This window comes from Diorhabda sublineata, chromosome 5 (genome assembly GCF_026230105.1).
Source record: "Diorhabda sublineata isolate icDioSubl1.1 chromosome 5, icDioSubl1.1, whole genome shotgun sequence".
Classification (NCBI taxonomy): domain Eukaryota; kingdom Metazoa; phylum Arthropoda; class Insecta; order Coleoptera; family Chrysomelidae; genus Diorhabda; species Diorhabda sublineata.
In genome coordinates, this window is record NC_079478.1 from 29,041,546 (window position 1) to 29,064,274 (window position 22,729).

Here is a 22,729-nt window from a genome sequence, read left to right on the forward strand (position 1 = left end):
TTTCATTGGCCATTCATGAGACCACGTGGATTGATAGATATTTACCGAATTTTATACGGGAAGTAAACATTATTTTCCATTTCTTAATTTGGTATGAGTGTCGTACGTATTTATGAAATATTTATTGTTCCTCGCATAACTGTCTTCTGCAATGGATATTGGACGAACTTTACCGGCAATGGATGGAATTTTAACAGTAGTGGACGAAGATAAGGACTTGCCGGATTTTAAAAGATCAACATTATATAATTTATTAAAAGAAATGGGATTTAGATACAAAAAGCGATGAAGGAACAGTTTATTATTGGGAAAAGCAGATATAATTGTGTGGAGGCAAGAATACCTAAGAAAAATTAAGAAATATCGAGGAGAAAATAGAATAATGTAGTATATGGATGAAACAAAATAATTCATACAAGTTTTATTGGCATATGTTTATTATAATTATTACAAATCGATACATTTTATAACAAATTTACAAAATTACAATTTCTTGCTTTTGTCCTGAAAATAATGGAGTTCAGAACTACATTTTATATAGGAAATCTAATATATTTGACAATATTCATACTAAAACAACATTATAAGGCTCTTTCGATATTTTAAGAAATCTTTTTTTGTTATCTAATATCCAACATATCCGACTAGAATTAAAAACTACCTCCTACCAACAATTAGTCCAACAAATTTTTCAAACAATCCAAAAAATAATTTTCTAGGCGGTTCGTAATTTACGCGTTTGTGTCTGCTGTCACCTCTAAACTTGTCATGAAGCGCTTTTCACCAATCCATTTTTAAAAGTTTAGGAAGAAAAGTAATCAGATGGATCCAGATTAGGTGACTATGGTTGATAACGCAATAAAACTTAACGCAGTTTGCATAATTTCTCTACAACGATAGCGGGAGAATGTGCAGGCCTATTGTCGTGATTGTACTATACTCTATTCATCAAAATAGTTATGCATCATTCCAAGTAATGAATAAAGTACTATGGAATCCCAAAACACTATGGCTATGACTTTATTAGCCAGAAAACGCGGTTTTTTTGCTTTCTTTGGAACTCTTTCCTTAGATGTAGTCTATCGTTTTAAGTTTGGTCCGCTATTGAAACAAAATCTCAATCCTTGGGAGTCCCAATCTTTTCAGCCAGTAATAGCTAATTGGAGGGCTTATGAAAACTTGATACACTGGAGTACCGATAATCCGCTTAATCGAAAATATTCGAATAATATCGAGACCGCTTGCGGCTGAGGCAAGATAATCTTGAGGTCGTTAAAAAGTTTCGTACAATCGTTAATATAATAATCAATTTAACGATTAAAAAAATTATTTTCTGAATAATTATTTCAACATAATTCAAAATCAGAATCTTACTTCCAAATATCTTCTGTAGGTTCATTATTTGGTTTGTTTTTATTGGGAATCAAACCATAATGTCTTCTGTATATTCCTAGTGGTATATTCGCTCTTTATCTTGTTTTTTGTAGGAATCAAACTACAATCGTTCTTTTGAAGCTTTATTTCCGATTTTCGAATAATCGAAAGTTGATTATTTTGGATTGATCGACTATTTTCGATAAATCGATTATTTTTGATTATTTTATATAATCGATTATATTTTTTGATAATTGCCCAGCCCTAGACCAGACCCATTTCGGATTAAACGGTATCATTACCAAAATTCGTATAAATACCGATAAGGGCAGTTTATTTTATTTTATTAAATCTTAAACCATACAATTGTGTGTATAAAGTGCGTACCAAGGGAGCGAAAGTTTTTAAATGTAGCACAAGTAATACTGTACAGTAAAAGTAATTTTAGGGTAAGACATTCAAAATACAGTACAGTACATACCACTATTGTACTGTAGCAGCCATTAAATTTATCGGATATCACTAAATAGTATTAATATGCCTTTTCTTAAATTATTTTCCACAAATTTGCCAGAATATTTAATTTAATGAAATACTATTCTAGTTGACGTCAATGTTAGGTACTTACATGCTAATACCACGATAAATTTCAACATTTAGATCTATCTACTCTACATTCAAACGATTTTAACGTAGAGAAGATTTTAATTTTACTCTTAAATGTTTGAACAAAAACATTAGCGTTGATATTAACATACTTCTAGCAATGAAATTTGCAAGAAGAGAGTGATATGCAGTAAGTAGTGATGCCGTTAAAAATTGTTTCAAGAAAGCTGGATTTTGTAACAATAAACAAGACATTTTGTCAGAGGACAGTAAGATTGATGTTGAAGCTAGACCCGGTGATGACGAATTGGCCAAGCTTGTACCTCATGAAATGACTTATTTTGAGTTAATATCAACTTTCGATGATTTTACAAGGATTAACGACGATGTCGCTACTGGTGGAAAATTCATCGGGGAAGATTTCATTCAGAATTGTGTAACTGACGGAATTGAAAGTGAAGATGATGATGATGACCAATCATAAATTTTAGGTAGAGAAATCGAAAAAATTCTAAAAAGGAAGAAGCTTTAGAGACGAAGCAGTTATTGATAAGTCTATACTTGACAAAATTCATGAATGAGACAAACATACGCAGATAACTAATAATTAAGTAAGAAGTTTCTTTAAATAAACCAAATTACATATTTCCTTGATTTGTAAATTTAACATTCTAATAAATTATATTTATCTTGTTTATACCTGTATGTTTAGAATATTTTTAATTGACTTCTGTAAGTGAGACACACCTTTACTGCACCTCTATATAATTAGTGAGGAACCTCTATAAGCGAAAAAAGAATTATGCTTCCTTGAATTATCTTCAGAGGAGGTTTCACTTTATATATACTATCATACTATGAACCACCACGACTTCAACAATACATTCAACGAGATGTTTTCGCATAAATTTTGAAAAATGAGCGGATTTGTAACAGCAACATATTGATTATGAATACGCAGATACCAATGATTGAAGTACAACTCTTATGTAAGAGTAGCCGCTAAAAATAAAATAATCAATCGTTTGTACTTCAAACAAACATTATGTCGTTAAATTCATCTGAAGTAATTCTTGGGAGCTATTAGAAAAATAGACATCTAAAGAAAAACTGAGTTTATCCAGAATTTATCAACAAAGTTGTTTGTCCGCTCCGTCCAAATATAAACAGTTCAAAGGGCAAATTGCTACAATAACTTTAAAGACAAAAAATTCTATCGATTAATAATCTTCCAAGTTGTCCAATATCCATTCCATATAACTGGATACCTTCGTATAAACACCTGGTATACCTTCAGTTCCACAATTTTTAGGTCCAAATGACACAATCCCGTATTGCATAATTCGTATAACACCATTCACATCTCCCACTTCTTGCAAAGGTCCTCCACTGTCACCTCCGCATGAATCTCTTCCTTTACGTCCTCCAGCGCAAATTTGGTTGTTCGAAAGCGAAGCTGACTTTTGGAAAAGTCGGTTACAGTGTGAAAGTGGTAATATTGGTATACGGACTTTCATCAATACTTCAGTTTTGTATCCTAGAACATTTTAAAATCAGTTATTAGTCAATTTAATGTTAATCATTAATGTGTCATTGTTTTAATCACATAACCAGTAAATTGATAGAAAATTTTCAACAACATTTTAATTACGATATAAGGAAAATTAACTGAATTAGAAGTTGATGCATCAAAAATTTCAATTAGTATTCAATTAATTATTCAAAATTATGTCCATGGACACCTGTATCTGTTTTACTTTGTTTTTAGATATAGTTGTTATACTTGACTTGGTGACAGGCTATGATGCGGTGGTTCAGTTTGATGTCACCCTTCTGGGAAATTGAACAGATTCAGGAGGCATCACCCGGAGTTCCCCCAACTTAGCAATATATTTTTATGTCTCTATTACATATAAAATCTCATCAGAAAAGACTAGCATCTTACAGATTGTTTTTCGTTCTAGATTTCTTTCTATACTCGATACAATCGGCATCCACATAAATTCTAAAAACCTTTGAGAGTTGCTTCTACGATCTCGATAGAGATGATGAAATTCGCGTACTTTATTAATAGGATGGACACTATACTTTCCTTTTCTTCTCTTCCGCCGTCTTATACTAAAATTTTCGATTCGTCCTAAACGACATCCTACATCACCAGTAATCTCATTTGGTAAAAGTAATGGAGATGGCTTGCATCAAAATCTTCCTACGTTTACCAAGCTTCATAATAATTTTTAACTATATGGTAAAAACAGAATAGTGCCCTATAATACTGAGAAATATGTTTCTGTTTCTCTATTTAAAATTTTGTGTCATAACATGGCTCAACAATACGATTCCATAAATTCCTGCCCCAACGGCAACGTTTAATTTAATAAAATGCTGGGTATGTGGATTACTCTAGGATTTCATTCAAAGCAGAATTCGCAATTTAATTGATTTTCAGTACCGTTTACGAAGCATTTATCCAAAAAACAAATACCGCAGTCCTTTGTCGATTTCCTGTTCCTATATTTTGTAACGAGTTCAACAACTATGTCTTAACGACCGGTTACTTTTTGTCAAATCGATGCCCAGTATAATCAGAGGGAGATAAAGAGAGATTCGTTGGATATATTTGGGTGAGATGATTATATTTTTTATAAAGAGGTGGGTTCATTGGAATTGGCCCTGATATAGGAGTTACTCCTGCCGGGCTGGGGTTGTGGCTTTTGTTAGTTTTTGCACTACTGATATAATTCTAATTTTTATATTTTCTTGTTTGCTTTTTCGTTCATTTTTAATAGGAAAGCGGGTAATAAGGGGCGCGGGTACAGCTGCGGCTGTATTATTCCCTATTGTCGGCCACTCGGCTAGTGAACCGGTTCAACAGGTTACAGGAAAACCGCAGAAATATTTTTTTATCTTTATATAGCTTATACATACCGTCCTCAGTAACTCCCCATCCAGATACAATCCCTGACCGCAGGGATAATGGTGTTTCTATTGGTAAACAAATGGGCTGAATATTTTCTAAAAACAAAATATCTTATTCAAATTAAACATTTCTGTAGAGTAAATTAGTTTATGCCATCTGTGAAAATAATCACAAAAATCTGATAGAAAAACTATTTTTAATACTTATTAAAAAAAACTATTATCGTATAAAAAATTTCGAGTGTTAATCCATAATAATTTTTTACGTGGAAAAACAATTGAAGGGCCCGACTAAAAGTTACGTCAATATTATAGTGAACGTGTTTCTTCCCCCCATGAAATGAAGTGTAAACGGGTTTCTGCTTTTAACATTGGCCATTTGAATAAGGATCATGTGAACGTTTGGGACTGCACTAAAAATGGTTAATAACATCTATGCCCTTCTGGTTAGGATCATTTAATAAAAGTAAAGTATCTGTAAGGTGGGTGCCGCGATTGCTTTATACTAATTAAAAGCTTGCTTTAAAAATCAAAGGAATGTAATTGAAATAAAAGTTTTCGTCGATATGGACCTGAAACAATGGATTTTATTCACCAACGTGCTTCCAGAAAAGCTAAAAACAAACCGCTTTTTCGGCCAATAAGATCATGTTTTATAATTTCAGAGGTGTAATATTGATTATTTAGAAAACGGTAAAATGATAACTGACCAATATGATGCTGATTTGCTGACACGTTTTGATGCAAAGCTTACGAAAAAAGTTTAATCGGATGTTTTAATTTGAACTGCTAAAATACCCTCTGTTTTTAATCATCAACTTATTTCAAACTTAAAAGGATCCACTTGAACCATATGTTCGGGAAAAGAGTGGCGGTATGCAATCTTTTTCGTGGTTAGTGGCTTTTATAACTGACTGTTTATCGAGAACTGATTCGAAGTTGCTATTTTTCGTTATGATTTCTTTTTAAAGGGTTAGAAGAAAAAGCTATGTCGAATGACCATCTTCTAAAATATGTCTTTTCCTGGTAAAAAACAAAGCTATTAAATAATGGTTGCAAACTAAGAGTTCCCAGAAAGTGATTAAAAAGTCCTGAGCAGTATTTAGTCTAAGGGCCAGTGAAAAGCTACCTGTATGTATTTGACCAGACCTGGGCTTTTGTACATTGAGACCCCTATACCTACCATACATGAGATGGGGACTCACTAAGCCCAGAGTGGTGGACGCGGCGGGCGCTCAGGTAAGACAGGTAGTGATTTTTAGCAAATTTTAAATTCATTTGACCACGTCTGCCGTTTAGAAATTTAAAAATATATTATTATTATTATCGAAAAATAACAATGGCAGATCATTATCACGCGTTAAACATTATGGCAGGCAGGTATGAAAGTACTAAAAAAAATAAAATTTTCAAAGTAGTTGACCAGATCTGCCATTGATATATTTTGTTTAATAGGGTCTTAAAAACCTATATTCGCCACAGCAGACGTTTTCATTGAGTACACACTCCAGCAAATAACAAAACTTAGTCACTACAAGGTCAGAGATGTATGCAAAGACTGTCTATGTAGCTCTTTTTTTCCCCTATGTATTACTATTGTACTCATTCTAGCCTACAGTATTTTCTTTGATAGTTATTAGCATTCAAAGAATTCAAAATTTATACCTGAGAGGGCTCTGTTAAGTTCCCACCCTAACGGTTTTTGTCAGATGTTTTTAGTATAGTTGTAAACTCCCATCCAAATGCTTCGTGTTTGTGAATGTAATAAAATATAAAGTGTTGCTTTATTTATTTTCGTTAATTTTGCGTTCATTGAATTAATTTATTTTACATAATGTCGAATGAAAAAGAGAAATTGAAGTGTGTATTTTGTAGTGCCGTAAAAACTGATAAATTAATATTATTTTCTGAAGAAACCATGACAAAATGCCGAAAAATTTTGAGGTTAAGGAAATTGCATGACTTAAAGTATAAAGATATTATTTTACCGGACGAAATGTTTGACGCTGCATATCATAGTAGTTGTTATAAGACATTTACAGCACTGAAAAGGAAATTTTTTCGACAGATGTTCAAAAAAAACTTCCTTCACAGCCCAGTACGTCTTCGTCTGGAATTCAACAACCATCTACATCATCTGACAACTTAATAATTAGTGATAATGTCGCACATGATTCCCTGGTAGAAGATGTGAGTGTTACTGAAACAGAAGAAGCTGGAAAAGAAATTGAGGCTGAAGCAGAACAGCCGTTGGAGGAAGGAACATCTGAAGTTTTAGTGGAAGCATCAACTGTTCAGACTTCCGATCCTGCTGTTTCAACAAACCCAAACTTTTGTTTTTTTTTGTAACAAAAAAAAGAAGCAAAACCGGTCTAAAATTGAACCATTACGCATTTCAGAGAAAGAAGAATTTGAAAAAAGTATTTTATCAAAATTGAAGCTAGATACCGAAATTTACAATGAAACTTTAGTCAAAATACAAAGTATTCCCTCTTGTCAAATATACTATCATGATGTTTGTCGACAAAATTTCAGAAACCAGAAGAGATCACTCGTCAAAAGTCCTGTCCGTACTTCATGGCACATTCACCGAGAAATACATGCAACAGTTTATACAGAAATTTGTCATTTAATTGAGGAAAATGTAATTAATGGAGGACGTTGTTATTTTCTAAGTTATTTGCATAAAGAGTATCTCGAAATGTTTAAAGATTTCAGTGGAGGCCCTGATGCAACATCAGTATTTACAACGCATTACTTGGAAGAAAAGATTTACAAAAAATTTGCTGATAAAATTCAAATTTTGGTATGTAACAAAAAAAAGTTGTTGCCCCTAAAGGCATTTCAACAATTGACGATTCGTTATTTGCCCACTTGAAGGACCAAGATATATTGCAAGAAGCCGCAGCCATTTTGCGAGCGGAAATTTTGGGCATAAAAAGAAAAATTACCTGATTTTTTAACTGGTGAACGCCTAATAAAAGGTGAATCTTCAACACCACCCATGGTTTCCGATTTTTTCTCATCTATTCTTGGAAGTTACAATCGTAAGCGGCGGAATTGTGATACTTTTCAACATTATGTATCATCTTTGTCTCAAGACTTGGTATATATGACTCACAATGGAAACATTAAGACCTCGAAACACATCTGCTTAGGCATAACTTTAAAAAGTATCACGAGCAGTCGTAAGGTTATCGATATAATAAATCGTTTCGGTCATTGTATAAGTTACATCGCAATCGAAGAGCTAGAAACAGAAGCAACGTTTTCAACAGTTTCACGAACTTGAATATGTCCAGAGGTTATTAATAAAGATAAGAATCTTGCAGCAGGTATGGCATATGACAATTATGACCGATTCGTTGAAACCAAGGATGGAAAAGACACTCTTCATGATACAGTTGGAATAATGTATCAAAATATTGACCCCGATTTCGTAGACGACAATGTAGATGAAGAAGATGATAGAGAAGAAACTGTAGTTAGTGGACGTAGAAGACGATCTTTTGCAGACATTGATGTTGAGTTACCACAATGTGCTAAAAAACTCAAAAAAACAAGTCTTTACAATCGGATTGATAATATTTTTCTTCTAAGTCATGCTTTGGGATTGTTAAATACCCCTATGTGGACTGGTTTTAACAGAGGATAATGACAGATGACACTCCACGACAATTAATTTTGTATTTGACTCCGATTAATCACTCACCAACAAACAATGCAGTCGTTTTGGCAACTATGCAACAATGCATGTCAGCCTTGCAAGAGTTAAATCAAGAATACATGCAAGTGACTTATGATTTAGCTATTGCAAAGATTGCACTCCAAATTCAAGCGACAGAAAGTAATACTTTCAAAAAATTATTTATACATTTGGGTGCGTTTCATATAATGATGTCGTATTTCAAGGCAATCGGAAAAGTTATAAATGATTGCGGTTTATCAACCATCACGGTTGAAAGCGAAATGCTTGCTAGTGGATCTGTTTCAAGTTTCATTGAAGGCAAACATTTTAATCGCTGTAAAAGATTACATCCAATGATGGCTTTAGGATTACAAATAATGCATTTTAGATCTTTTCTAACACATAAAAATATTCAAATTTCCGAAGATATCATTGAAGAGATTGAACGATTACGAGTTGTCAGACACATTCATTTTTCATTCACAATGAAAGCTTGAAAGAGATTTGTAATGATTATGCTATTTACGAGCAACAAACATTAAATGGTGAATATGGTAAAACAGCTCAATTTTATATGATTTATATCAAACTCGTTCATCATTATTTACAACTGAACAGGAGCATTCGTGCTGGTGACTATCAATTGTATCTTAATACTTTACCGAAAATTACAAATTTATTTTTTGTATGTAATCATCAAAATTATGCAAAATGGACGGTCCAATACCATTACAATTTAATTAAAGTTCCTACTACTCATCCAGGCTTAGAACAGGACTTTCAAAATGGATTTTTTGGAATCAAGCGTACCAGTAAGCCGTTTTCAAGACAACCTATTGATCTTACATTAGAGCAGACTATTAATGCAGATGCTGCGAGAACGCTTACTGGTATTTCACATCTGACTCACTCGATTTCAGCTCGTCAAAAGTGGACGAGAAGTCACGACATTCGCTCAAGTATAATTACACACGTGTTGGATGAGTTAGGAATAACTAGAAAACAAGATATTTCAGTAGAGTTGCAACCACATAATATTAAGAAAAGTGTTCAACAACTCAAAAACTTTATCAATTCATTTCATCAATATATAAATCCCTTCAGCTCAGATTTACCGCCTGATCAATTATTTAACATAAGTTCCGGGAAAGCTGCATCAACTCAAGTGGAAGAATTTCTCTTAAATATCCAAAATATTGGTGAAGAGCTACGAACATGTTTTATATCTGAATGTGCATCTGATCCGAAAAGATTTGAGAAAGCCATCAAGAAAACACCACTACACAATTTTTCAAGTCTACTTGTAAAGAAAAAATCTGTTAAAATTGGAGGTAAACAGCAAGAGATCAAGTTACAGCGAGATTTATTCGGACGTTTGTTGGGAATTTCGATGGATCACCAAATTGATGTTCTCAAAATTTTAGCGTATCCAATATCTCCTGTACCTCTCGCTTTATGTCACCTAGACGGTGGTTTCTGTAAAACTGATAAATCTGTACTAACAAAGTGCCTTGAACCCAATATTGATCAGGAACCACCACCTAATACAGATGTATTCTTAATTGATGGATTTTTCATTCTGCATTCTATGAAAGAAGTTCCCAAAACATTCGGAAGTATTTCTAAGAAATTTTTACAAATGGTATCAAAATATTCCACTCGGAGATTTGATGTAATCTTTGATCAATATTTGTTTCCATCAATAAAAGATAATGAAAGGTGTTTACGTGATGAAGCATCGTTGATTGATTACACAATATCAGGGCCTGAACAGGTGCGACCATCAGATTTTGCAAAAGAATTGAAGAATACTAAATTTAAGGAAGCTTTGGTAGATTTTTTTACAAATCATTGATGTACTGAGGAAATGAAATCATTTTTGGGTAACCGACAAATTTTTTTAAATTTTCGAAATTGTCAATCATATAAAGTTATTGATGACAAAATTCAATGAAGTGTTGTTGAAAATTTATGTTGTCCTTTACATGAAGAAGCTGACACCAAGATTATTTATCATGCTTGCAATATCACTGACCAGTCGAATATTGTTATTAGATCTTCTGATACCGATATTTTAATTATAATGATTGGGAATATGAAACAATTACAAAATTCTAATTCTAATATTTGGATGCTCAATGGAACAGGAAATAACGAAAGATATATTGACGTCACAAAAATTTATAACGAGTGAATTGTTAGCCAAAAGCTTAATCGGCTTCCATGCGTTCACTGGGTGTGATTTTAATCCGGCTTTCTTTAATAAAGGAAAGAAAAGACCTTTCACTTTGCTGAAAAAAATGTAGAATTCCAACAAGCATTTGCTACTCTTGGTGAAGAAAATTAGACTGAGGATCAGTTAAACGAGGTGTTTAACAGTATTCAGAAGTTTACCTGCCAGCTCTACAATACGAAAAAATCAGTTGACGTTGATGATGGAAGGTACCAACTTTTCATCAGCAATTATAAAGCTTCGGATGTTAATGAAAATTTTAGCTAGAAAATTCAGAATTTTGATGCAAGCTCAATACCACCGTGTAAGAGTGAGCTTTACCAACAATTTCTAAGAGCAAATTATATTTCATCTGTTTGGAAAAATGCTTACAAAAAGCAACCTACTACGTTGGATCCATTAGAGTATGGTTGGATGGAACAACATGATAAGTTTTTATTTAAATGGTTCGAAGGAGACCAACTTCCTACATCTGTGAGTGACTTAATCACCAAAATCCCTGGTAAGTTTATACTAATTAATTCTTTACCCAATATATTGAATCAAGGAACCCATTATTTTTATTCTATTATTTACGTTTTATTTTTTCAGAATCCGATTCAAAGGATGATGAAGACGAGTTAGACAACGTCATATGTGACTCCGACGATGACGAATGAAGATTCAAATCAATAGAAAAATATATATATTTTGTGATGCATGATTTCTTTTTTTAATCTATTTTTATTGTTTTAAATGAATAAAAAAACAAAATAATATAAATGTTAAAATAATTATTTGTTATCTGTAATCAACCTCAATGTATGAGATTCATTCAAAATGGGTTTACTTTTTAATTATTAAACTTATAAATTTTGTTCCACAATTAACAAAATTCAATATTAATTACTATAAAAACATTGATAAAGTTGATCATTGATGTAAAACATAGACAGTCTATGCATACATCTCTGACCGTGTAGTGACTAAGTTTTGTTATTTGCTGGAGTGTGTACTCAATGAAAACGTCTGCTGTGGCGAATATAGGTTTTTAAGACCCTATTAAACAAAATATATCAATGGCAGATCTGGTCAACTACTTTGAAAATTTTATTTTTTTTAGTACTTTCATACCTGCCTGCCATAATGTTTAACGCGTGATAATGATCTGCCATTGTTATTTTTCGATAATAATAATATATTTTTAAATTTCTAAACGGCAGACGTGGTCAAATGAATTTAAAATTTGCTAAAAATCACTACCTGTCTTACCTGAGCGCCCGCAGCGTCCACCGCTCTGGGCTTAGTGAGTCCCCATCTCATGTATGGTAGGTATAGGGGTCTCAATGTACAAAAGCCCAGGTCTGGTCAAATACATACAGGTAGCTTTTCACTGGCTCTTAGACTAATTAGTCTGAACTTGAAATGAATCGGTTCGCATCTCATCACCGTTCAAGTTTTACAATCTGTACAAATGCTTTACAATTTGTTGATCACTATACGGTACGAAAAAATGTTTACTTAAACTACTTTGATTATGGGGGTATTATTTATAAACTCGATTCATAAGTAAAACAGTACAAGGAACAAAATAAATGATTATTAGTATACAAAAAACTAAGAAGAAAATCAGGCCAGTTGTCTAAAAAATACAATTAGGAGTAAAATACTCAAAATTAGAGTATGGTCAAAATGGTAAAAATAGTTTTTCGGTCATTAAAGTCATGTTTTGGAATATTGAAAGTGTAATTTTAATTATTTGGAAACGGGTTTTAATGCAGAGGCTAAGAAAAAGAAAAAAGTTTAATCGATTTATCCAAATTAGACTTAACAGTTCAACAATATTCTGTTTGTGAATTTTGGGGTTACAAATTATAATGTATAAAAAAAATTTTCGACTCACCATTGTTAAATGTAATAGGTCCTTTGAGTTTTATTAAAGCGATATCATTGGAAAAAGTTTTAGTATTGTATTCAGGATGAACAATTATTTTTTCGATTAAGAAGTCTTGTATTGGGGGAGAACAATATCCAGTGATTTCATCACAATCCACTTGCGATTTTACATTATATTCACCCAATCGCACTCCAACACTAAAATATAAATAAATTATAGAAAGACTAATTTATATGGATAATTCTTTATTTCTAGAATATAATGCAATTAGAAAATTTACCGTTCCAAGTAAGAGTAACACACACATTTGAATTGAGTCTGTTGTCACAGTTTATTCAACTCACTTCATCTGCTTGTGTTGTACCAATTTTGTCATGCAATTAACTATACAATTAGTAGTAATGTCAACAATAGATGCTCTCAATTGATGAGAGTTTGGCGGTAATAGTTTTCATTCTTCATTTCTTTGATTCAAATATCAGTTTATACGTTATAAATTTTTTATAACACCTGATATATAAAAAATAATAATATTTGATTAAAAACAATATTTTTTTTAAAACCTCACTTTATAAAGATTTAAAACTTCACTAAAAAAGAAAGGATAGGGGTCGTGTCGAACAAGGCTGCTAAATATCAGTGCTTTTCAGATAAAAGTATCCACCTTTAATAACTTTTGTAATACTGGTATTTAGAAAAAATCCAAAAACACGTCAATTTAGGTTGGAAGGGGCAAGCATTATGGCTTATTTAAACTTACTGGAAAAGCCACTCCCTCACCCCTAGCAGCATCCCCTTTATTTTTTTAAATTACTTTTCATATTTTTTATGTAAAATTTGGATACTCCTCTTTGAGCTGATTTCAAAAATGTATAATACTTGTAGGTTAAAGTGGTTAGTTTATGAGATAAACAATTTTTCTTTTAAGAGCACAAATTTTATTTATTATTTACTTTCACCTTATTTGCCTGTACTAAAATGGGTTGTACAACAGTTCAAACTCTTTAATCTTAAGATTAAAAATTTTTAACTGTGCTATTTATTCTACTTAAAAAATCCAAACAACAAAAAACTCTACTTTTTATTAAAGTTTGACATTGTCAACTAGAATTTGTAGTCACTATTGATAGTGTAATTTGATACATTATTTATTTTGTTTCTCTGAAATGGTTTACTCTTTGCACGAAAGAATTGAAATTGTAGGTTTATACTACCAAAATAATAATTGTGCAAGAGCTGCTGCTAGAATATTTAACGAATTACATGACGGAAGACATGCAACTCATAAGTATGTAATTCAACTGATGGTGAAATTTACCACAACAGGGTCTGTTTGCAATAAAGTGCATAAGCGAGAGGCACTCCTAAATAACGAAGCAATCCAAGTGGCAATTTTAGGGCAAGTCAGCTTAGAGGCTCAACAACCCCAATCGTTGTCAATGTCAATGTCAATAAGTAGAGCGATCGGTGTTTCATCTTCTACAGTTTTCCGAGTTCTACATAAATTCAAGTACCACCCATACAAAGTTAAGTTGGTGCACGAGTTGAATGAAGATGATTTTGATCGTCGTCTAGAGTTTTGCGAATCAATGATGCAAATTATCAATAACAATCCACAATTGTTAAACAATATTTGCTTTTCTGATGAATGCTCATGGTCATTAAATGGCTTAGTAAGTAGGCATAATTGTAGATATTGGGCTGAAAGTGATCCACATATTATGCGTGAATTCCATACACAACATCCCCAAAAGCTAAACGTTTGGTGTGGTATCCTAGGTGACCACATTGTCGGACCTTTCTTCATCAACGGAAATTTTAATGGTGAATCATATCTTGAGTTACTCAGGGAAGGGGTTGACCCACGTATTACAACAATAATAGAAAATGATGATAACCTTTCCGAAGATTTACTGGTATTTCAACAAGACGGAGCTCCCCCACACTATGCTATGCCTGTCCGACAATTTTTAAACGAAACATTCCCCGCTCGTTGGATAGGTAGAAGGGGGCAGATGATGGAGTGGCCACCTAGGTCACCGGATTTAACACCCCTAGACTTCTTTTTATGGGGGTATTTAAAAACAAAAGTTTATGCTACCCAACCAGAATCTCTGGATGATTTACGAGAGAGGATAGAAAATGAATGTCGACAATTAAATCCATCCGTATTAAGCAATGTCAGAGAGGCATTTCAAAATAGATTATATCATTGTATGGAAGTGAATGGTACTCATTTTGAACACTTATTGTAACTTCATAATAAATAGCACAGTTAAAAAGATTAAAGAGTTTGAACTGTTGTACAACCCATTTTAGTACAGGCAAATAAGGTGAAAGTAAATAATAAGTAAAATTTGTGCTCTTAAAAGAAAAATTGTTTATCTCATAAACTAACCACTTTAACCTACAAGTATTATACATTTTTGAAATCAGCTCAAAGAGGAGTATCCAAATTTTACATAAAAAATATGACAAGTAATTTAAAAAATAAAGGGGATGCTGCTAGGGGTGAGGGGGTGTCCTTTCCAGTAAGTTTAAATAAGCCATAATGCTTGCCCCTTCCAACATAAATTGACGAGTTTTTGGATTTTTTCTAAATACCAGTATTACAAAAGGTATTAAAGGTGGATACTTTTATCTGAAAAGCACTGTATACATATATAAAAGTTGGTAAAGGTAGAGTCGATCTGAGCTGAAATTTCTGGAACCATTGATGATATTCATACTGAACACACTGTTTACTGCTACCACTCCAACAGTCACAAACACACTATCTAACTCGCGTTTCTATAATAAAGTTATCGTCTTCAGAGAGTGGAAATAAACTGAAACTTACTAACTTGATCTACCTCAATAGTCAATTTTCTCACCAATGAACATCTTCCCATGAAAAACAATTTCAGTTAAACAACCACTTGGCAGGAAATTTAACACATTCAACAGTTTCGATACTTTCGAATGTATCTAGCAATCTATTATTGTATACATTTTTTAACAATTATAAAAATAACTACGTGATCATAGGGCAATTTGATAATGAAGGTACATAGGGTGAAGTGCAGATTAGAAAATATCTTCAACGGAGTTGGTAGATTTACATTAGAACACTTGTTGGGCAATCCCAAAAGCACTAGATTTTGAAAAGAGTGGTGTTTACAAAATTAGCAGTAGTAATTGTGATAAAAAGTATGTTGACCAAACCAAGAGGTTTTATACTATCCGGTTGAGTATTGGAATTGTTGAATTTAAAAATAGTTTAATTAGGGAATGAGGGCTAATACCTTACAGCTAACCAACCCTATTAGTTATTAGTTGATAAGTGTGAAATTTTCAGCCTAATGGAGGAGGCTCAATGTTTATTTATTAGCTACCGAAAGACCGATTTTTGGGTGTTTACTTGGCATTTCCAAATTTTCCAAAATCAAACTAGAATCTACAATAGACGGCACACTGCCCTTTGCAATTAAATTAAACTTTTGAGAATAAACAACTTGGACTTCCTTACTTATTCAAAAAAATTTTATGAAAAGGGTATGAAATCTTAGACACACAGGGTACAGGGTTTTCGCCCTGTCGAAACCTTGTCCTATTATTCTGTACATCTTATAGTTATAAAAGATCAACAAAAGAGCGAAAACTTGTATTAGCTTTGGTACTTTCATGAAAATTTAAGAAAATATTTAGATTACTCTGTAATAATACTTAAAATGACCGAAGTTTTGCATTAGAAATTAGGTTTTATTACTCTCTTATACATAAAAATGGACTATAGTTTTGATTTGTGAAATAATCCCAAAAAATTATAGTTGAGTGATTATTTTGTAGTTTAGTATAGTGATATAAATAATTCTTCTAAACAAAATATATCGATAACTTTTTGTCGTATTTGTACAAAAGTGTCTTCACCTATTCAGACACAGTATATATTCTAAATCTTGATCTTTTTGATCTATTAAGTGCTATCATTAACTTCTGAATAATTTTTTTACAATAAACATTAATCGAATGGGATAATTCTTTCATTTCAGTAGATAGTAAGAATCAAGGAAAATCAACACATAATTATTTATTGATGTTACTAAAAATATCCGAAATTGAAAAAACTTCTCGGTACTTACATTGATGAATTGATTATGCAATGTGCTGCAGTGAGTACATATCTGTCATTGATTACCGTGCCACCACATCTAAAATCTATTACACCTTCTGGAATAAAAACTAATTTGAAATTAAGTTCGAATTTACGTAATCACCATTCTAGTTACCTGAACTATTATAAAAAATTAGAGCCATCCATGGATATTCAATAACTCCAGCAGTATGCCCATTAGTAATCCTGGAATCTGTACTTATAGTTCCACATGTATCTTTGGGTAATAAGTGATAGTTTGGATGATTAGTGATTGGATCGGTGAATGCATTTCGGTTAGCAGTTGATATTAACTTTGTCTTTATTGTATCCTCTTCGGGAGTTTTAGTAGATTTTTCGCAACAAACGAAAGGAATTTTATTTTTAAATCCACACTGACGATCTCTTATTTGTGCTATTACATTTCGAGGACGTGGAATCGGACTGTTATTAAGAAGGTCGTTGAAATAAGGACATTGTCTTATTGCTATGCAGACTTCGTCTTTTGATGGCGTACAAATAAACGTTCCATAACCTGAAACTTAATATTTGTACTCACTAATCCTATACACCGAATTGTCTTCAATAAATTTATTAACTACAAATAAATAAGTGATAAACAATCAATTAATACATAAATCATAGAAAAATTCCACAAATATATGTAAACTAACAGAGGAACACTATGAAAAATCGAGAAAATATTGTTTCAAAGGTTTTCAAATACTCTAAAAAATGTCTTAACATTAATACATTGTACAGAATAAAATAAATTCAAACATCAGTGATATAAAGGAAATGTATTAACAAATAATTTAGAAACACTATGTTAACAAATAAAATATGATTTAATTTAATTTTTATACTGTTGAGACAATTAATTATTAAATAACAATTATCTTCGAAAGCATCAGCTTTTTATCATTATTACTGTGACGAACAAGCTCGCGAAATTGGTCCTTAGGCCGGCCCTGTCCAGCTACAATGGAATTTTAAAATTCGGTCAAGTCGCGATGCCTTTCATCAGTTTTTTATAAATGGCGGACGCGCCTTTGATGAACTTTTTATTATAGAAGGCGGTTTATTACAATATTTCTTTTACATAATTTCTAGGAAAGTCTATTCATCTATTTCTGTGTTTCTTTTTGTTCTAGAACTTTGTAGAATTCTATTTGTGGTTTATAAAAAGTTTATGTACCGCATTAAGTTAGTTTTAAATGAATAGTCGTAGTGAAAAGAACGAATTAGTAAAATTAATCGCAGAAATTATATATATAAGTATTTATAAGTTAAGTGTATTGTACAGTGTGTAAATAAAAGAAAAACGTAAGGGATAGTGTTTATTAATTCACCTTACGAATAGAACGAGTGTAAATGAATACGAAAAACGTTACATTACTATAATCAGATTAAAAAACTTATATATTAGCATGACTTAAGTCACCCCTTGGCGGAGATGACGTTAACAACTTGTCTTCATTCGTTTAGCATGCATGCAAGGGTTTGCCTTAAGTACTCAGTTGGGTTTAGATCTGATGAATTACCAACCCAATCAATCAATTCAAATTAATTTTTTCGCAATTTCGGATTTTGACAAAGAGCCAAGTCATTTTAAACGTTTAAACATTTAAAATGTTTCCATGAATGAAACAATCTTTACGTTATAATATTTCAATATATTTGACAGAATTAAACATGGTTCAAAAAGAGCTAAGCTCTCGGTGTTATTCATTTTTATCGGTAAGAGACTAAAAACACTTCTTTTTGGGTGCTTAACAGTCTGTTACATGTTCACCTTTACTTCTTATAACTATGGATTTATCGTTGAATATAATATCTTCCTCCAGTTTTTCAGGCCTCGATCGGTTTTTGTAGCCCATGCTATGCGCTATATTATCATTTTCCGAGATATAAATTGTTTATTCTTTGGTTTTATTGTCTTCCGGACAACTTTCAAAAGACTCCTCCTCACATTTCAGCCACTTACTTCAACAATGTACTCCAGAAAATCCCTAAGTATACACTCGAAATTGATCAGTTCTTGCATTTGTTTACCGTTACAAGCCACATTTTCTCTTTGAAGAAAATCTTGAAATAATCATAACATTTTTCAAATACTTGATGTTTCCACAATAAATACCGTAACTATATCTCTAACAACCATAGAGTGCTCATCAAGAACAATTATTTTTACACGTTTCTTAGGAGACATATCCATCTTTGAATAAGCAACGACCGAAACGCGGATACAATCACAACTGAATTAAAAACACTCTAACACCAGTCAAATGAGTTTTTAATGTTCAAGACAATTCTGCAAACTATTTTAAGGCAGTTAGAACCAGTTCGAGGTGTTCGGGACATCACCTAATATAGAGAAACAAGTTTTTCACAATTAATTAGAAACAACCAAACAGATAAAAACAAAAAATACATGGGCGGTATTTGGGGAAAAACAAAACAAATAACAAATGTAGAAGACTAAGAGGGCCTTAAGAAATTAAGCGAAAGTATTTAAATTAATCAGAGCATATCTACGACCAACAGAAGATTAACTCATTGCTCCAATAATGAAGGAAATGAGAATTTCTTAAGATGCAGAAATAATCCCTAAAGACTAAGATTTCTTCAAAGTTACAGCAAATGACAAAACAGTTTAATGTTCTAACTAAATCTAATCAAGCAGTAGATATTTAGCCATGTGCCCAAAAAACCAAAGCATCAGGGATAAATGTGGAGAAATAAATAAATGAGCGTCAAAAATCAAAAAAGAATTAGGTTACGTATGACAGTATGGAGAGAGTACTAAATAACTGATTGAAAAAATTGCTAAAGAAAAATGACAAATCACACCGTGGATACCTGAAAGATAGTGTTAAAGCTGTTCTTCATTACCCTAACTGCTGCTAGAGAAGTCAATGGAAAAGTAGAAGAACCACAATGGAAGCTGGCATTGAAGTATTTGGATCTCGCACTAAATGCCTCACTACCACTAGGAACTTTTGCAAGTGTCTTTTGAGTAAAAATTCTTGTTCTTGTATGGATCTGTAGAGAAATACTAAATAGCAGTCAATTATGAATCCGATTAAAGCGGTCAGCTCCAACACCATCGATTTAAAGCTGAACTTATGGACCTTGGTAATAACAATTAGGCCTTTTTGGTTTTTGTTGCGGGTAATTCGGAAATCAAAGAACACAAAGAGAACAATATACTTGTGAGAAAAGCAGCACAGAAAATTTAAAGAAAGCAGATATTTCTAAGCTTGGATAATTACAAAACAATCCTTAAATACTGCATTATCTAAGAAATATCTAGATCTTTAGTAGTACGATACTACAGTTTCCGACTGGTCTTCCGTGAGGAACTCCGGATCAACAAGTTCAGAATGTTCTGCAATCACTATCTAATTCAGAAAATGTTTTGGATGAAAATCTTGATCTTAAAACTACGAGTATATCAAATATAGAAACCAAATACGCGGGTTGTCTTATACGTTTGTTATTGTGAAGCCAGTGGCAGATTAGAAATTGACTAAGTTCTTCATAGAGAAGGTTTAAAAGAAGCAGGTTTGAGCAAAAATGGATATCACCCATGAAGGCTGGACGATTTTTTAACATTTCTAAGCAACAATGCATAAAATCGCTTCGAGCAGATTTGGCAATGAAGCACAATCAGGGAAGACTACAAGTGGTTCGTAGAATTTCGTCATATTCATGTGCCCGTCAGTAATAAATGTCGAGAATATCGAACAAAATTAGTTGCCATTCTAAGAAAATCGATGCAGTGCGCAACATGATTGAAGAAGAGCATGTGACTTACAGACAGATAGAGGTGTCTTTAAGTATATGACAAACTTCAATACAATCGATTTTCCATGAACATTTGGATGTGAGATAGATATTTTCCAGATGGATTCCATATGCCTGCTCTCCAACAACTGAATATTTCCCGTATTCACAGAATTTATCACCTAATGAGTTTTTCAAGAAGCTGTTAAAGATTTTCAAAACCAAATTTCTCTGATATAGAAAATGTTTCCAGAATTAGTTTGAACGTATGCAAAAATGTAAAAGCCTTGTACTAAATATTTCGAAAGGCAATAAAATACTTTGTTTCGAACTTGTACATTTTAGTTCCACTTTTTGTAAAAACTTAAAAGGCAACCATCGTATATATTAAAGCTCTGGAATTGGAGGGCGAGCACTAGATGGTTCAACGACGAGGGCAACTCTGATAGAAGACATAATAGACGTTATAGGTCACATTGTTTCGATTTGAATCTTTGAAAATGCGGGCATAACGAAACCGGACTATTTTTAAGTCATTTGGTTGGTTGAAAATGCTATCAATTCCTCTTAAATTTTCATAATATTTAACAAATATCAAACAGAGCTACTCAACTCACATAAAATGGCGCAAGTAGATATGAAGGAAATATTGCATAGTATGGTTTTTGGTAACTGATAACAAAAGAATTAAAAGTAGAGATTATACAACTAGGTTATACATTATATAATGTATCAATTAATAAAATTCATCATCTACAATTATAACAATGTCGTAAGAACCAAGGACTGCTTGAGTAGTTTGAAACGTGAAATTTTAGTAAAACTCTGATTTTTAACATGTTTCTTGTAAGCAATTGGACAATTATTCAATGGCAAATTTCATTAAAACAACACACATCTAATGTAGAAAAATATTTTAAGATTCTCTCAATTTTTCTCAATATATTGATATGGTTTTTGTTGTAATCAACTGAAAGAATGTATACTTGCCATGTTAGAATTAATAAACACTCCCTCGTACATAGCACTTCTTTATAAAAGCCACATTAATATTAATCCACTTTATATTAAATACTTACTCACGAGCAACTTCTCTTCGGATATTTTTACGAAAATTATGCACAAAAACAAATTATAAATTACTTCCATAGTAAATAAACAAGTTTTTCAATAATTAACTACTTCTACTTGACTTTAAAAGTCGAAAGGATATCAAAAATTGGTTTTAAAAAATTACTTGTGAGATTTCTTAAAATAATATTTGTATCCCTCGAATAGTTTATTATTGATAAATACTCAGTCACAGAATAATTTGTTACAAAGTCCATGCAAAACTGGTACAATTATAATTAACATTCAATAATGAAATTGTCGATTATTAGTGAATGATAATTTACTTTTACTCGAAGGAATCGTACGTTGTGACATTTTAAAAAAGTTTTTTGGTCTATTTCTTACATTTCAGTAATTATTAATCAGGGTTAGGTAGATAATCTGTCATTTGATTATCGGGATCAAAGGGTGGGAATGCCGCGCTTTGTGTTTTCGAAGGAAATTTTAATTTTGAAACTCAACTTATGAAAACCTTCTATTTTTATATAAAGGGTTCTAAATACTTTATTAGCTATTTTTAATCTAAGTGCTACTGATTCATCAATATACCCTGCAACGACTGTTGATGACTATCAACCGCCATATTACTTTAGTTTCATTAAATCTCCCCCAGATTCAACTAAAAGTGTAGCAGACAATCTTCGAAATGAAAGACCTGTATATAAGTTAGCACTTTGAAGTTGAAGAAGATTAGCCACTGTTTCGGGAACCTTATAAAACTGGTTTTTACCATAATATGCATAACAGGCGGCGATTCTTTGCTGTTGCTATGTACATTAGATAAAATTTAACATATCTTTTAGTAACTACTAATCTCCTTTTTGCATCATTTTTTGCTCCCTTAAGTTTCACAATTAATAACGTTCCCGAATCTTCAATATCATCTAATGTTACCTGGTTGATTTCACAAATTCGACAAACTCCTGCAATCCCAAATACAACAACAATCTTGAGCATTATATGAACTTCATCCAGAGCATTATTTAAAAAATTACTGGT

At 32.2% G+C, this 22,729-nt stretch overlaps 1 protein-coding gene across 4 annotated transcripts; it reads right to left on the reverse strand.

The window, feature by feature from the left end:
- Positions 1-419: 419 nt before the first annotated feature.
- Positions 420-22,167, reverse strand: LOC130443886 (phenoloxidase-activating factor 3-like). Of its 4 annotated transcripts, none has more exons than XM_056778767.1 (6): positions 21,697-22,167; positions 16,965-17,363; positions 16,818-16,905; positions 12,703-12,893; positions 4,909-4,995; positions 420-3,517 (listed from the first exon to the last, which is right to left on the reverse strand). In XM_056778767.1, the coding sequence occupies exons 1-6, from the start codon at positions 21,764-21,766 to the stop codon at positions 3,201-3,203; spliced, it is 1,152 nt and encodes a 383-aa protein (XP_056634745.1). In that variant the 5' UTR covers positions 21,767-22,167; the 3' UTR covers positions 420-3,200. The 4 variants fall into 4 exon arrangements, with proteins under 4 accessions (XP_056634745.1, XP_056634743.1, XP_056634744.1 ...); XM_056778765.1 differs by having other exon boundaries at positions 16,818-16,917; XM_056778766.1 differs by having other exon boundaries at positions 16,965-17,369.
- Positions 22,168-22,729: the final 562 nt, after the last annotated feature.

Coding starts and splice junctions, on each gene's coding strand:
- LOC130443886 (XM_056778764.1), bottom strand. CDS start 21,766: ATGGAAGTAATTTATAATTTGTTTTTGTGCATAATTTTCGTAAAAATA. Junction 17,370..21,696: donor CGAAGAGAAGTTGCTCGTGA/GTAAGTATTTAA, acceptor ACAAATATTAAG/TTTCAGGTTATGGAACGTTT. Junction 4,996..12,702: donor ACCTATTACATTTAACAATG/GTGAGTCGAAAA, acceptor TTTTGTTTTTAG/AAAATATTCAGCCCATTTGT.